This window comes from Mustela lutreola, chromosome 12, assembly GCF_030435805.1.
Source record: "Mustela lutreola isolate mMusLut2 chromosome 12, mMusLut2.pri, whole genome shotgun sequence".
In the NCBI taxonomy this organism is placed as follows: domain Eukaryota; kingdom Metazoa; phylum Chordata; class Mammalia; order Carnivora; family Mustelidae; genus Mustela; species Mustela lutreola.
The window spans coordinates 94975891-94991738 of record NC_081301.1 but is presented as its reverse complement, the minus strand read 5'-3'; the positions used below and the strand labels follow the sequence as shown (position 1 = coordinate 94991738).

Genomic DNA, 15848 nt, shown 5'->3' with positions numbered 1-15848 from the left:
CCAAGCTCAGATCTGAAGAACAAACATTGCTAAAATGTCCCTGCTACCCAAAGCAATCTACACATTCAATGCAATTCCTATGAAAATACCATCAAGCATTTTTCACAGAGCTGGAACTACCCTAAAATTTGTATGGAACCAGAAAGACCCCGAATAGCCAAATGAATGTTGAAAAAGAAAACCAAAGCTGGATTTGGATTGGATTGGATTCCTGGATATGGATTTCTATCTCACATTAAGTCTTTCATCCATTTTGAGCCTGTTTTTGTGTATGGTTTAAGAGTGGTCCAGTTTCATTCTTCTGCATGTGGCTATCCAATTTTCCCAACACCAACACAGTTGGTGGGGAATGCAAGCTTGTGCAGCCACTCTGGAAAACAGTATGGAGGTTCATCAAAAAGTTAAAAACATAACTACCCTATGACCCAGCAATTGCACTTCTAGGTATTTATCCAAAAGATACAAACATAGTGATTTGAAAGTTCACATGCACCCCAGTGTTTACAGCAGCAATGTCCACAATAGCTCAAATATGGAAAGAGCCCAGATTCCACTGACAGATGAATGGATAAAGAAGATGTGATGGAATATTACTCAGCCATTAAAAAGAATGAAATCTTGCAACTGCAATGATGTGGATGGAACTAGAGGGTATTATGCTAAGCAGAGTAAGTCAGAGAAAGACAAATACCATATGATTTCACTCATTTGTGGAATATAAGAAAAAAACAGATGAACATAGCAGAAGGGAAGGAAAAATAAGATGAAAACAGAGGAGGCAAAGCATAACAGACACTGAACTCTAAGGAACAAACTGAGGGTTGCTGGAGGGGTTGCGGATCAGGGGATGGGGTAACTGGGTAATGGGCACTAAGAAGGACACTTAATGCGTACCATGAATCACTAAATTCTACCCCTGAAACTAATAATACAGTGTATGTTAATTAAATTGAATTTTGGCAGAATACTCTCAGAGGCAAAGATCATCTAGTCCAAACTTTTAAAAAATTCATTTACTTTCAACTTTCTTTCAGCTCTAGGAAAAGGCAGTATCATCCCTTATACTGCTCCTTCCACAAAGACCTACTTTCTATGTTTGCCCACTTAAATTCTTTTGTTCAGAGCATAGGATGTGTAGCCACACAACTAAAAATATACTCAAATAATTTGTACTGGGAAAATGGTTTTGTCACCTGGCCACTTGGGCAGTATAACTATGGATCACTGCAGAAAGCTTACCTAAATCTATTGCTGCTTTATGTGTGCTGCCAAAGCTATGAAAGGCAACACATATTATGAACTCTGGCATTGGAGTCAGGCTGCCTATGTTCAAATTGTAGCATCTCTTCCTTCTATACGTGAGACTTGGAAATTATTGTATATTGCTAAACTTCAGTTTCCACACACCTAAAATGAGAAAAATAATAGTACCTACAAGTTGTATAAATAAAATGAGATAATCTACATAAGAGAGTACTACCTATTCCCAAAGTGATATACAGATCTAATGCAATCCCTATCAAAACCCCAAGATCTGCAAAAATCTATTTTTTTGCAGAAATAGAAAAACCAATTTTAAAATTCATATGGAATTTTGGGGACACCAAAAAGCCAAAATAATTTTTGAAAAAGAACAACAAAGCTGTTTGTTGTTTGAAAAACAACAAAGGAAGCTCACACTTCCTGATTTCAAAACTTAACCACAAAAACTACTAGTAATCAATACAGTATGGTCCTGGCATAAAGACAAATACACAGACTATTGGAATAAAACAGAAATAAAAACTCTCACATTTATGGCCAAATGATTTTTCAACATGGGTGCCCCAAGATCATTCAGTGGGGAAAAGGACACTCTTCCACAGATGTTGCTGGGAGAACTGGAAATCCATATGCAAAAAAATAAAGTTGGACCCTTACCTTACACCATATGAAAAAAATTAAAGATGGATTGAAGACATAAATGTAAGAGCCAAAGCTGTAAAATACTTGGAAGAAAACATAGTGAAAAAGCTTCACAACATTGGATTTGGCAGTGATTCTTTGGACACCAAAAGAAGAGATAAATTGGAATACAGCAAAATTGAACAACTTTGTGCTTCACAGGATACAAATCAACAGAGTAAAATGGTAATCCACAGAATGGGAAAAATAACTTACAAATTATATATCTGATGAGGGGTTAATATCCAGAATACAAAGAACTCCTATAACTTAACACAAAACTTAACACAAAACTCAATTTTAATATGGGGCAAAGGACTTAAATAGACATTTCCCCAAATGGCCAATAAATTGCACATGAAAAGATGCTCAACATCATTCATCATTAGTGAAATGCAAATCAAAACCACACTGCTACACCACTTCACACCCTGGAAGATAGTTAACAAATTAAACCAAACCAAACCAAACCCTGTAGCATTTTTTCAGTCAAAAATGAGTAGTCAGTCTTCTCCATAAATTTCATTTCATAAAATAAATATGATCTTAACTTGGCATTGCTTCTTTCCTTTTTCTCTGTGGAAATTTTATTTTTTACTTTAATATACAGTGATAGGACATAGTTTTAATATCAAAAAGTACTTTATTACCTCCTTGTCTGACCAATAAGCAAATTGTTAATGTGTCATATATTATTAAAATACCTGTTAAGTTTTTTGAGGGGAGTATTAAATCTTACTTACTGTAAAATGTAAAAACAAGACAACAAAATGGTACTCAGGGATTTATCTCCACTGAAGAGGACCCAACTTTTATATCTGTTAAGGAAAAACCTTTAAATTCTAGAGAGGTTAAAATTAGATTACTTTTTAGAAAGATTACATATCAGCTACTTCTTATTTCAGATACACTATTTGGAATATTTGCTTAAAGCTCTCATACTCTCGGCTGTTCTGACACACATATCTTCCCTTTCCTGAGGTCATTTCTGAGGTAGTGCTGGTTTGGCCCATGTCCGTAAGAGTACCCTCTAGAGCAATGTTCCTCAACTGTCTTTATATTATTTCCCTTTTCCCTTCCCCAACCAGAAGCTGACCTTTCATTTTCTCCCTCTTCTCCTCCACCATGAAATTTTAAAAGCACAGCATATCTGTTTATGTGCTCTATACTTAAAAAGAGTTTTCTTCCCCCAATAAGAGTACTGACCCTCTTACAGGTGATAGCTCTTAAAAAACCATGTTCTAAAGAGAAGTAGTATATGAAACTCTCTCATACTAAGTCCAGGCCCAAGATACCCACCTTTTTTGTATCTGAGTTTGTTTGGGGCCACAGCAAACTTGGATCCCTGAAAACATCATGATTAGGGATAATATTCTCAGAGTTGCAACATAATTAATTTTTTTATCTCTTGGTTTTGTTTGAATATTTATCTAACAGGGAATTCTAAGTGGATATACCACCAGGATTTGCGAATACCTATGTAGGAAGATCTGAAGTGATACACGATGAGGACAGGATACTTTTTTTTTTTTTTTTTTATCTTAGAGAGGAGAAAGAATTCTACTAAGAATATGACCATTAAGAGGCAAGTTGGAGCAAATATAAGAAAATGACCTAGGTAATTATTAGAGCTGAAGTATTTTTGGCATTTGACTGAGTTATTTGTACTCTAATCCTCCACATTTATTATAGCAAATTTAAAATAAGAGAAATTCAAGATGTTAGAAAAATTCCCACAAAATGTGAATTTAATCTCAGCTCTGACAGAAATTTATAAATTCCTTTTTTTCCCAGAACCATACTCACTGTCCCGTAGGTCTCAGATTTACAAACCATTTTTAGAAAAGAACTATCCTCTACAGTTTTTGAAAAATTGTTTCCCTGTAATAATACTTTTGGAAATAAATGGGGTCTCTTAAGGAATTTACAATGATAGAGTTCAACATTTTCCAAGTCCTTCAATAAAAAGGCAAAATTCAGTTTCAGTTTTCATTGTCAACAATACCTTTACTCTTATTATCAAGAATTCCTATTCAACAAGCTGCAATGCACTGTTATAAAATCACTAACAGAAAGGGAAAGAAGTGGTACTAGAAGATTCATACTATCCTCAAAATTACTGATGGAAACATGGATTGGGGATCTGGGTGGCTCAGCCGCTTAAGCATCTGCTTTCAGCTAAGGTCATAATCCCAGGATCCTGGGACTCAGCGCTGCATGGGGCTCCTTGCTTAGCGGGGTATTTTGTTCTCCTTCAGCCTGTTACTCCCCCTCCTGTACACTCTCGCTTGCTCTGTCTGACAAATAAATAAAAATCTTAAAAAAAAAAAAAAAACACAGCATTTTAAAAAACCTTCTTCTGGAAGGATTTATAGGAAATAGTGACTGTTATTTTTTAAAATGCTTTTTGAATAGTAGTGAATAATTGCAAACATTTAACACAAACCACTTCTGATTATGTCAGTTAGCTTTGGGCCACCCAGCAGCTTGCAGTTCAAGGGCCCTGACACCTTTGTTATGTAGATTACAAGTGTTAGCAAATTCAGTCATTTGTTCCTAAGAATCAAAATGAAGTCTTAGATCCTGCAAATAACTTTCTTTTTACTTTTCCTTCAACCAAAAATTGATGGGTCTAAAATGTTACTAATAAGAAGAAATAAAAAATAAAATAATGTTACTAAGGACATAAAATAATAAACTTTGTGTTAATATACTTAAAATCAGGGATAGCTATAAAGACTCATTGCTATAGCAACCTTCAACAAAACTATTATGCAGAAGAAGAAAGCATAAGTGTATTTCAAATAGTCAAAAAAGAAAATTTCCATTTTCATAACTGCGTACCTTGAGTGTTAGATTTATCTTTCTCATTTGGTTTCCATTTTCTTTACTGTGATTTCTTTAACCTCTAATATTATTAATCACTATAAACTTTTAATATATAAATATAAAACATTATATTTATATAATATACAATATACCACACATCATATCATATATACATTTATTATAAATATTGTTATATATAATTATACAATATTATATTAATATTATATCATACATTAATATATTAATATATAGCATTATATATCTATCTATCGGGCACCCTGCTCAGAGGGTCTTCTTCCCCTCTCTCACTGTCCCTCTCCCCTGCTCATTCTCTTTCTCTCTCTTAAATAAATATTTTTATAAAATAACAAAAACTAAAAGAACCTAAAATAAAAAATAAAGAAGATAAAAGCACCTAAACTTACTCTTAAAAATATTATCCCCTTACCTTTTTTTTTTTGAAAATCATCTAAAGGTTTCCATCTATGTATACAACTGTACTTGAAAGGATAACTGATCAAAAAATACCTCTATTGCATCCTTTCATTTGTGTTTCTAGTACTTGTTCTGATACTGTATTATCATCTGCAACTGATAATCTGCCTTCTCAGCTGCCCGCTGCATCCGTATTACCTGCTGTGCCATCTCTATCTCACCCCCTTGCTCAATTTATTGTTATTTACAAACAGATCTAAAAGCTAAGCTTCTTTAAAAATTATTTATTTATTTATTTATTTATTTATTTGACAGAGAGAGAGACAGAGAGACAGTGAGAGAGGGAACACAAGCAGGGGGAGTGGGAGAGGGAGAAAAGTCTTCCCACCAAGCAGGACCCTGGGACCATTAGCCGAAGGCAGATGCTTAACAACTAAGCCACCCAGGTGCCCCTAAAAGCTAAGCTTCTGCTCACACTGCTCAAAGCTGACCTGCTTGACCCCAATAAATAGCATCTATAGGTGTGCTTCCTAGGCAAGTATTAAAATGTAAACCATTTACAAAATCTAAGAATGTGGGTAACCGGGAACAGGGACTCTTAAAGCTCTTTTAATGTTCTTATATTATAAACCTGCTACAGTTACTTTCAAAAATAAAATGTTAAGTAATTTGTTATGCAAATAAAGGACTTACCATGGAATGATGATCATTAACTTTTACAACCATACTAATGAAGACCAGTGTTTCAGTTGGAGCATTTCCTTATAAATTTATAAGACTGGAAATGAACAGTATTTTAGGGCCTGCACCAACCAAGCAATCCCATATGGCATAAGTACAATAGAAACTAACTTCTTAATCTAAAGAAAATATGGTAATAAAGTAAAATAAAACTGGTAAGATTACAAAATTAAATATTTTATTATTTAGGATATAATGTGCATTTTACTAAAAGTTTGATTCATGTGAAAAGTTAAGGCTATCTGATATGAATTTGAAAGTTTTAAAATTCTCTTGTCATTCTGATATCTCTCTAAATGTTCCTGTCAGCATCGTGAAACACTTCATCCTATTTATCTTGAAATTAAGTACACCAGTCCAAACCTGTGAGTAAATGCCAAGTATTTTCTCAGATCCACACTCTGACTTTTTTTCTTAAATAAAATGAGATTTAACATATATAACCTAGTCTTTTGTTTGGATAATCTTGCTGACTTATATACTTACTATTATTATTTATTCTAATACAGCAAACTGAAAGATCTGTAATAGGTTACACTGAAAAATTAGGAAAAAAAAAACCTTCCTTAGAGATAATTTAAGTACCAGACGTGGCGTGGATACAGCAGTGTTCATAAAGAGCACATCATGAGTTAACAATCATGAGTTAACAATTTTAAGCGCTTCTTAAAAAATCAAAAGACAAATTTACTATTTTTTATACAAGGCTTTCTCTGCATATCCCTACATCAATGTGTATACCCCCCCCTTCCTTGGTTAGGTGACAATAAAAAAGAAAATAATTTCTGAATATTTATTACACCAATATTTCAATTTTGTAGAAACATGCTAAAAGCACAACAAAGAAAACAGCAGTCTGTAAACGGACCACATAACGCCACTCCCCTGGTATAGAACTGTAGGTACTTTCTTATATCTACTCCACAATAAAAGTATTTAAATAAAATTTAAGTATCGAGTTATACTTGTGGTAAAAATTTCACTTAACTTTAAAAGAGAAGTCTTAATTTGTAAGACAGCACTCTTCCACAGCAAATTAGAGCGTGACTGGCAGCATACATACAGATAACATAAGGAAGTGACTATTTCCCAAAGTAAGTAGGCATGGAAGTAAGGGATTATTTATATAAAGACTGTATAACTTAATATACTGAAATATTTACAGAATTACAGACTTCTAAGAAAATCTTTACCCTCATTTCTAAAGAATATTAATTTGAAGAAACATTTGGCATTAACTGGTACAATAATTACTTACCTATTTCTTGTGCAGAACCAACTGAACAGCTGCAGGTTAACTTGTTTTTATGTATAGTCAGAATAAAAATTTAAAACATCACAAATCTTCAATGAATAATAATTCTCTTGCAAATTTAAGAATTTTACAATAAGGTACTCATCCCACTCTAAAAACTTCAGAACATTTATGTGGGATTATTTTCCCTAAAACTAAAAACTGAAACATTAAGAGAAAAAAATTTTAAGTAATCTAGTTAATACCTTTGTTTTTAAAGACAAACAAAATGTTATAAACCTTTAAAAATCTTTTAAATACTTAGGTTTTTGAAATCAAGCATATTCTACTTTTGACTTGAAAAGTAGCAGCATGGAAGATCTCTTAATTGTAGTATTTATACAAATCCTTGAGAAGTCCACAAATTAAATAAAAATTATATCCAACTTTCATCAAAATTTCAGAAATCTTTTAAAAACCTAATATACTATCATTTTAGATGTTTTCTGTATTTGGTAACTACTAAAATGCTTTAAAGATAATGTAAAAAGCATTTCTTACCTTTCCTTCTTTCCAACCAAAAAATCTCAAACTTTCTGTGTAAGGCATTTTTAAAAAATATATAATTTGCATTTCAAAGCCACCTCCAAAAAATAACCAAAAGTTTTAAGTACAAGTTAAAAAAAACAGCATATACCACTGAAAATAAACTACCCTCTAGTTAAATGAAATACTAATAAGTATTTTAAACTTTGTATAAATAACACACACAACCCTTCCCCACCACATTTTATGTATGGTTTCCACATTGGAGTAGCACTAAAACAAAGGATGGTAACAACAAATAATTCTTTATACTTAATTGAAAATATATATCTCTCATTTGTCTTAAAGACATATATTATGAATTTTTTACTGGCATTCTTGAATAAAATTAACAAGGATACTTTTCACCAATTTATTCTCATTTCTCCCTTGTATATGAGAATCTAACAAAAGGAAATCTCTCCTATGACAAGAGATTTCTGAAACCCCTAAAATATATATTCTTCAGAAAAAAAATTCCTAACCTATTACGCATCTCAATAAGCATATACATTTAAAAAACAATATATTTTATGGCTTATGCTTAATTGTAATGCATGACCAAAGGTCCCAGGGATTGAAAAATCTTATTAGCAGCTAACAGTTAAATGCATGACAATATTCCTGGCATTCATAATCTCAAAATTTTAAAAGAAAACTATTCACTGCAGTCTTAGAAAAATTTGGAGATAGTTCTATTTTAAAAACATACTCACCACAAAGAGATACAAGGGAGACAAATAAGAAAATAGATTGTGTTATATCTTTGTAAACTTGTTCCATTTCAAAAGGTATTCTTTAGGGTAAGGGAAATTTCCTATACAAATGAAACTAAACATTTGTTCCCGTTGCTTTGAAAAATATTTACAGTACATAGAACTACAAGCTGAAAGTGTACAACTGCTTACATTGCTGGCCAGTGATATAGATGAACAAGAACGCAAGGTGCTTATTCAATTATCTAAGCATAATTTGTATAGTGACATTATTGTAGATCAACTATGGAAAAATTCGGAAACATTATCAATGAACACCAGCCCTTGTGTAAAACATCACACAAGATGCAAAGGTATTATACATTCACTGTGGTAAAAACTGTACATACATATTCTGTGCATCGTCAACATTGTAAAATCTACATTATGATATTTTCATCTTTCAAAATTCTGAGTTGAAAAAAGTCTATTTTTTTCTTTTGCCAAAGAAAAGTGATGTTAATGGACTGATTAGGTTTGTGAAATCACAAAATTCTTTGCTAAGGACTTTTCATCAAGTCTTTTACCGACGTCTTCACGAAGAAAAAGCTCACTAAACTTTGAAAGTTTTGAATGGATATTTCCACATCATTGCTGGCTAGCATCATGATATACCTAACAATGGTATATGTAATAATAGTCCACAGTAATGTGAAATACAAAACTTTGTTCTTTAAGTCTATTTTGGTCTCAGAGTGACGTTTGTTTCTTTCATCCAGCCATGTTGTCCCTTATTTGATCAACTCGAAGAGCTAGGTCTCTAAAAGAGGGGCGTTGATTGACATTATTGTTCCAGCATTCTGTCATGATCAAATAAATCTAGAAAAGAGAAAATAAGCCACAATTACAATGAACACAAAGTGCCATCTTTAATTGGTGGAAGACATGAATTGAGAAATTCCACTTAATTGTCCTAGGCAGGCACATGTCACGGTCATGCTTAGGTCCACAGTCCTATGATGATGCTATTTATCCAAGAGCTCAGCAAATTAAATGTCATAAAGTGACCTGAAATCCTTGTATAAAAAGGAAATAAAATCACCTGATGAATGTGGATAAAAAAATGGTTTTTTGGGTTACCTCATCTGGGCATCCATCTGGTCTTGGTAATCTTCCATTATTCTTCAGGAGTTCTATCAAATGAAACACAATCATCTGTCCTTGTTTGTCATTGCCAATCATGCGCATAAATTCCTGTAATACAAACCCACTTTTCAATGATATTTAATTTGAATCAGTTTCCCAACTTCCAGTAAATGTGAAAAATTTTGTATATGTATGTCTTCTGATATGTTTGAGACCTTTTAAGGACAAACTATTTTGGGCACCAAAACCTTTCTTTTCAATCATATTTCACAAAAGACAACTGAATGTGGAACGCCTATCATGCCATTTCCATAACTATAATATGCTTGGCACAAATTTCCTGAGAAGGGCTCAAAACAGGTGAACTAAAACATATTTGCTTTGGTATTTTTATTGTTGCTTTAACATATCATATTACATTTCAGCTAAAATAAATGTTGACTGTAAAAGAGGACTTAATAAAAAGATAACATAGAATGCATATATAAGCATAAATGCAATGGAGAGAAAATATTTGTATGTTAAAAATTCCTAAAAGTAAAGCCTGAACTATAAGCTAGAGAAATATTTATGAACACATCATTTAGAGAGTTATAAAGTGTTCTTATAAGTAGGTAAGAAAAATTATGAATATAAAAATGGGCAAAGCACATGAGATAATGCACACATATATATATATAAACTCCAAATATCCAATAAATATGCACTCAATCACACTAATAGGAGAAGTACAAATTAAAATCAAATAAATATAACGTCTATCAATTTGACCAAACTGCATAATATAATGGTCAATACTGGCAGATGATAAAATGTAAACTCTTAGGCACTGTTATTGAGAGTACAATCTGGTACAATTTTTCTGGAAATCATTTTGAAATAAATAAAAAGCTTTAAGAGAGTTCCTAATCCTTTACCTATAATTGTACTTTTATTCTAAGCTGACAAGAGATAAATATTTATACATAAGGAAATTCACTATGTTCACTGAAGTATTACTTAAAATTAGACTGAAAAATGGAAAAGAACTGTCCAGAAATTATATTCTTATGATAAACTGCTTCCCAGAAGTTAGAAGTTATATTTGTAGAAAACATTTACTAATATAGGTAAAATATCCATGCTATAAAACTTATGAAAAAGCAGAATAGCAAAGTGTACAGTATGACTTTTGTTTTATAAAAGAAATATTTTTGATAACATTTCACTTTCATACATAAAATTGTAAAAAGCCTGGAAGAAAACACACAATATTAAAATGGTTACCTTAAGAAGATTAATTAGAGATGATTTTTATTTTCTTTTTCTGGTTTCCTTATTAAAAAAATTCTAGAACAGGGAAATTTTTTTTTAAATGTTTAAATTTTTCAATAATTTCTAGAGTGAATAAATTAGATTTACTAAAAATAACATAAAGAACGTATACAACCTCCTCCCTTTTATTTACTTTTTACTAATTTATTTTCCTCTCTAACCTCCTCCCTTTTGAAAATGCAAGTTAACTTAATGAGTTAAAGTTTAGGATTATTTTGTTGGATGTTGTCTTCCAAATAAGCAATAAGAGGCTCTAAAATGAGTCCTAAGCTTACTATTATTCTTTGGAAAAAGCTTTTCTCATGTTAAGAAAAGTCAAAAGTAAAGAAAAAGCACACTAACCGCTGGGGGACTTTTACTCTTCTCAATATATGTGAAAAGTTCATAGAGAACCACTCCAAAGCTCCAAACATCTGAAGCCACAGAAAACTTGCTCTCTGTCAGTGATTCTGGAGCATACCTATAACATACGAAACACATTCATAAGACAGTTACTTGAACTGTAGTAGCATTGTGTGGTGACAGACAGTAGCTACAGCTGTGGTGAGCAGCAAAGAACATATAGACTCCTTGAATCACAGTGTGTACACCTGAAACTAATGTAACATGTACCAGCTACACTTCATTACAAAAAAAGTTATTTGATATGCCAACTCTTGACTTTACCTGAAAATCACTGGACTAAAAAGACAAGCTGTATAGAAAAGAGTTAACATAAGCAGGTCTGAGGCTACCATCCTCAAAAGCCTTGTTTACAATGTTGACAACTGACTGTGCCTGGAAATAAGATTTCAGAAGGGTTGCCACAGTTCCCTAAGTGAGAAGAGTGCTCACTGGGCCTAAAAAATATGGTCTATACTGAACACCTGCTTTCTTTCTGGGAGTCTGGAATTTTGGTACATGCCAGGCAGAGAATGAGTTGTCACGTTCTCTGGGGAAATTGAATGTGTCCCGAGTGACTATTCTGGGAGAGGACCCTTGGAAGCTTTGTGCTCAGTTTCCTCCAGGTTTTGCCCCAAATGGCTTTTCCCTTTAATGATTCTGCTACATATCCTTTCTCTGAAATGAATCATAGCCATGAGTATGCCTGTATGCTGAGCCCTGTGAGTCCTCCCAGTGAATCATCAAACCTAAGGGTGGTCTTGGGAACCTCTGGCACACTAAGATAACTCAAATCCAAAAAATCTATTATAAGTAACACCAAAGTTAACTGCAAAGTACCTTCCAGGACTTGGGGTGGGGGATGGAGGGGGGTAGGGAAGCTGCTCCTTGCAAGTTAAAGTTTTAAATGAATTGAGCTAGTAAGTCTCCTGGGAGGGGGAAAAATGGCTTCTAAACTGGAACAAGACCTAAAGCCATAAACATGAAAGAACTTGTTAATCATAAGGAGGGCGATTATGACAGGAAACGCAAAAATGTAAACTCACAGGGGAAAATGGTGTCATTATCTACTCAAGTATCAACACTATCCAAGGGAGGACTTTGGCTAATGGACTGTATCATGGTCCCACTGCTAAGTTTATCCTTATTACAGAGGACAGTGACAAAGATCTGTTTAAGACTAATGAGATTAAACATATGAATTACATAAATTCAATCTCTCCTTCAAAATCCAATTTAAGTTTCCTCACTTCCACAGACCTTTCTCTGCCACTTAAGGTCTTAATGACCTCATGCCATTAAATTTCTATAACATTTATTGTCCATACTATAATCAGGCTATTTTTTTACATTTAGATTCAAAAAATTTTTCACATAGTTATTTTTAAATGTATATTAGTTTTATCTCACAAATGGAATAAACCTTCTTAAAGACATTCACCCCAAAGCTTGCAAAACAGTCTCTTCCTTTCATTTTCATGAAAGCACTGTCTACAATTTCCCCTCTCATCTCCAAGGCTGGTTTTCTCTCTCCCATGTAAGGATAAATACAAATCAAAAAAGAAAAAAAAAAATCTCCCTGATGAAAATGAAGGAAAAGACTCTTCCTCCTTTTTCTTAGAGCATTTACTTTAGAAAACTTAATCCTTTGTCTCTTTAAAATGTATGTAAATTTTTTTTTAAATTATGCTTAAAAGACTCTTCCCAGCTTTATGATGCAAGAATGTCTTTCTCAAGAAACTGGGAACCACCTTTCCAAAACAAGTAGCACCTTGACCTCCCAGTTTTTGTGGGATGTAAGAGTTTAACTTCTTGCAGGTGCCTCCTCCCAAGTTGCAAAAATATCTCCTATCATAAAGATATGAGAAGTTTGTTTTTCCTATGGATAATGCCAATTAGCCAATGCAGATGGTCACTCTAATTACCAAGTGAACTTAGAGTAAATTATGTGTCTTACTTGAGGACTGGCTACTGTTTATCTTGAGAACATTATGTAATGGGTTGAATCTGGCCATATAAAAAAAGTGAGCTTTCTTTCTGTCTTTGCAATCTCTTAGCAGGTTGCTTGTGATGCCATGACTTCAGGATTAAAGTTTATTCAGTAATAAAATTTTTCTTTCTCTTCTATCTTTGTGCAGAGGTTTTCTGGGTTCGGAGGAGATTTCATTTTTAATTATATTTCCCTAACACTTTCCCTTTTCTCCATCTTTTAAATTTGGGTTTTCCAAGGTTCCATCATCAGAGCTTTACCTTTTTGTCAAAAACTTTCTATTAGATAGTATTCATTCACCTATCCACTAACATCTCCTAAACTTATAACTGTATCTTGACTGTTTTTGTGTGCTTTGACTTACTGAACACTTGCACGTTAAATAAAGTGGTGGCAAAGAGAACTCCATCCTCCTTTTCCACAACCGGCTGGTTGTTTTACTTACCCTATATGATGAATGGCATCAACAATTTAGCTTACTCCCCAGGTAGAAATCTAAAGAATTATTTTTGACTCATCTTTCAATCCAATAGCTAATGAGCCATCAAGTGCCTTTAGAATATATCTTAAAAATATATGAAATCAGGGGTGCCTGGGTGGCTCAGTGGATTAAGCCTCTGACTTCGGCTCACGTCATGATCTTGGGGTCCTGGGATCGAGTCCCGCATCAAGGCTCTCTGCTCAGCAGGGAGCCTGTTTCTCCCTCTCTCTCTGCCTGCCTCTCTGCCTACGTGTGGTCTCTGTCTGTCAAATAAATACATAAAATCTTAAAAAAATATATATATATCAAATCAGTCTCCTAACCCAATACCACTGTTACAATCTAGGGTCAGATTCTTATCACATGTATTGTACAGAGGTCTTCAAACCAGGTGAAGAGTAACCCCAGGTATTTACAAAGATTTTCCAAGGGATACTCTACAGCAAGAATAGTATAAGGATCCTCCATGAGTCCCAGAGCCTGCTTTAATAATTATTTTATCAGAAGCATTTTTCTTTCAGTTCTTCTTAATACCAACCCTAGGACATGCTGGAACATGTTAGCTTAAAACAAAGAGCACTTTTGAGCAAGAAAAGTAATATAGATAACAAGGATTGTTTAAAAGATATGGCTAGGGGCACCTGGGTGGCTTAGTCAGTTAAGCATCTACCTTTAGCTCAGGTCATGATCTCAGGGTCCTGGGATCGAGCCCTACCTCGGGCTCCCTGCTCAGTGGGAAGTCAGCTTCTCCTTCTTCCTCTATCCCTCTGCCTCACCCCTGCTCATGCTCTTTCAAATAAATAAATAAAATATTTTTAAAAAATGGTATGATGGCTAATCCCATGGATAAAAATTATATGCATTCCCTTTCAACACTTCAGATTTAGTATTTGTTATTCAATTAATCATTTAAATCCTATTTTTTTAAAAAAGACTTTATTTATTTGACAGCAAGAGACACAGCAAGAGAGGGAACACAAGCAGGGGGAGTGGGAGAGGGAAAAGCAGGCTTCCCACTGAGCAGGGAGCCCGATGAGGGGCTCGATCCCAGGATCCTGAGATCATGATCTGAACCAAAGGCAGACACTTAATGACTGAGCCACCCAGGCACCCAAAACCTATTTTTTTTTTTTTTTAAAGTAGGCTCCATACCCAGTGTAGAGCCCAGCATGGGGCTTGAACTCACAACCTTGAGATCAGGACCTGAAATGAACTGATATCAAGAGTCAAATGCTGGGCGCCTAGGTGGCTCAGTGGGTTAAGCCTCTGCCTTCAGCTCAGGTCATGGTCTCAGGGTTCTGGGATCGAGGCCCGCATTGGGCTCTCTGCTCAGCAGGGAGCTTACTTCCTCCTCTCTCTCTGCCTGCCTCTCCACCTACTTGTGATCTCTCTCTCTGTCAAATAAATAAATAAAATCTTTAAAAAAAAAAAAAAGTCAGATGCTTAACTGACTGAGCCACACACAGCAGTGCCCCCAGTTAAAACCTGTTTTATCAATTCATGTTCTGAAATATTTACACAAAATTTAGTCAGCTTAATTACATTATATAAAAAATTTAATATTTTCTAATATAAATATAAAACTATATGCCAACTGCCTACGTGACTAGTCTTTAGCAGTAGATAGCTTTCTTTTCCATTAAATACACAGGAAAATTTTGATCACAATAAAAATGTTACTTCTGACGCTATACTGTAACACTTTTCTCCTAGCACCCTAGGATGGACATCTTTTCTGTTTCAATAAAAGTAGATCTGCATAATTTAAAAAAAAATGTTACTTCTGATTTTTATACTGACTTCTTAATAGTTCTCCAAAGTAAAATATCAGAGTTTGATACATACCTCTTCCCAACACATTTACTGAAGGAATAATAGATCTTTTACCATATACTTTATTACATACATTATAATCTTAGCTACATTTTATTCTGTATTATTTATTACAAACTAAGTAATGAGAAATGATTTTTATAACAATATAAAATTAATTATACTAGATACCTATCATCTGAAGTTTATCTTGACTGTCCTTGTGATTTCCAGATATTCATAGAGAAATACAGGGCCCAA

The 15848-nt window shown here is 33.7% G+C and overlaps 1 protein-coding gene across 1 annotated transcript in view; it reads right to left on the bottom strand.

The window, feature by feature from the left end:
- Positions 1–2073: 2073 nt before the first annotated feature.
- Positions 2074–15848, bottom strand: part of JAK2 (Janus kinase 2) — a 140076-nt gene continuing 126301 nt past the window's right edge. The window contains exons 23-25 of the mRNA XM_059143324.1: positions 11266–11383; positions 9604–9717; positions 2074–9342 (exon numbers count right to left, since the gene is read on the bottom strand). Coding sequence (XP_058999307.1) covers positions 9235–9342; positions 9604–9717; positions 11266–11383 — 340 coding nt within the window. The 3' untranslated portion in view covers positions 2074–9234. The remainder of the gene's footprint in view (positions 9343–9603; positions 9718–11265; positions 11384–15848) is intronic.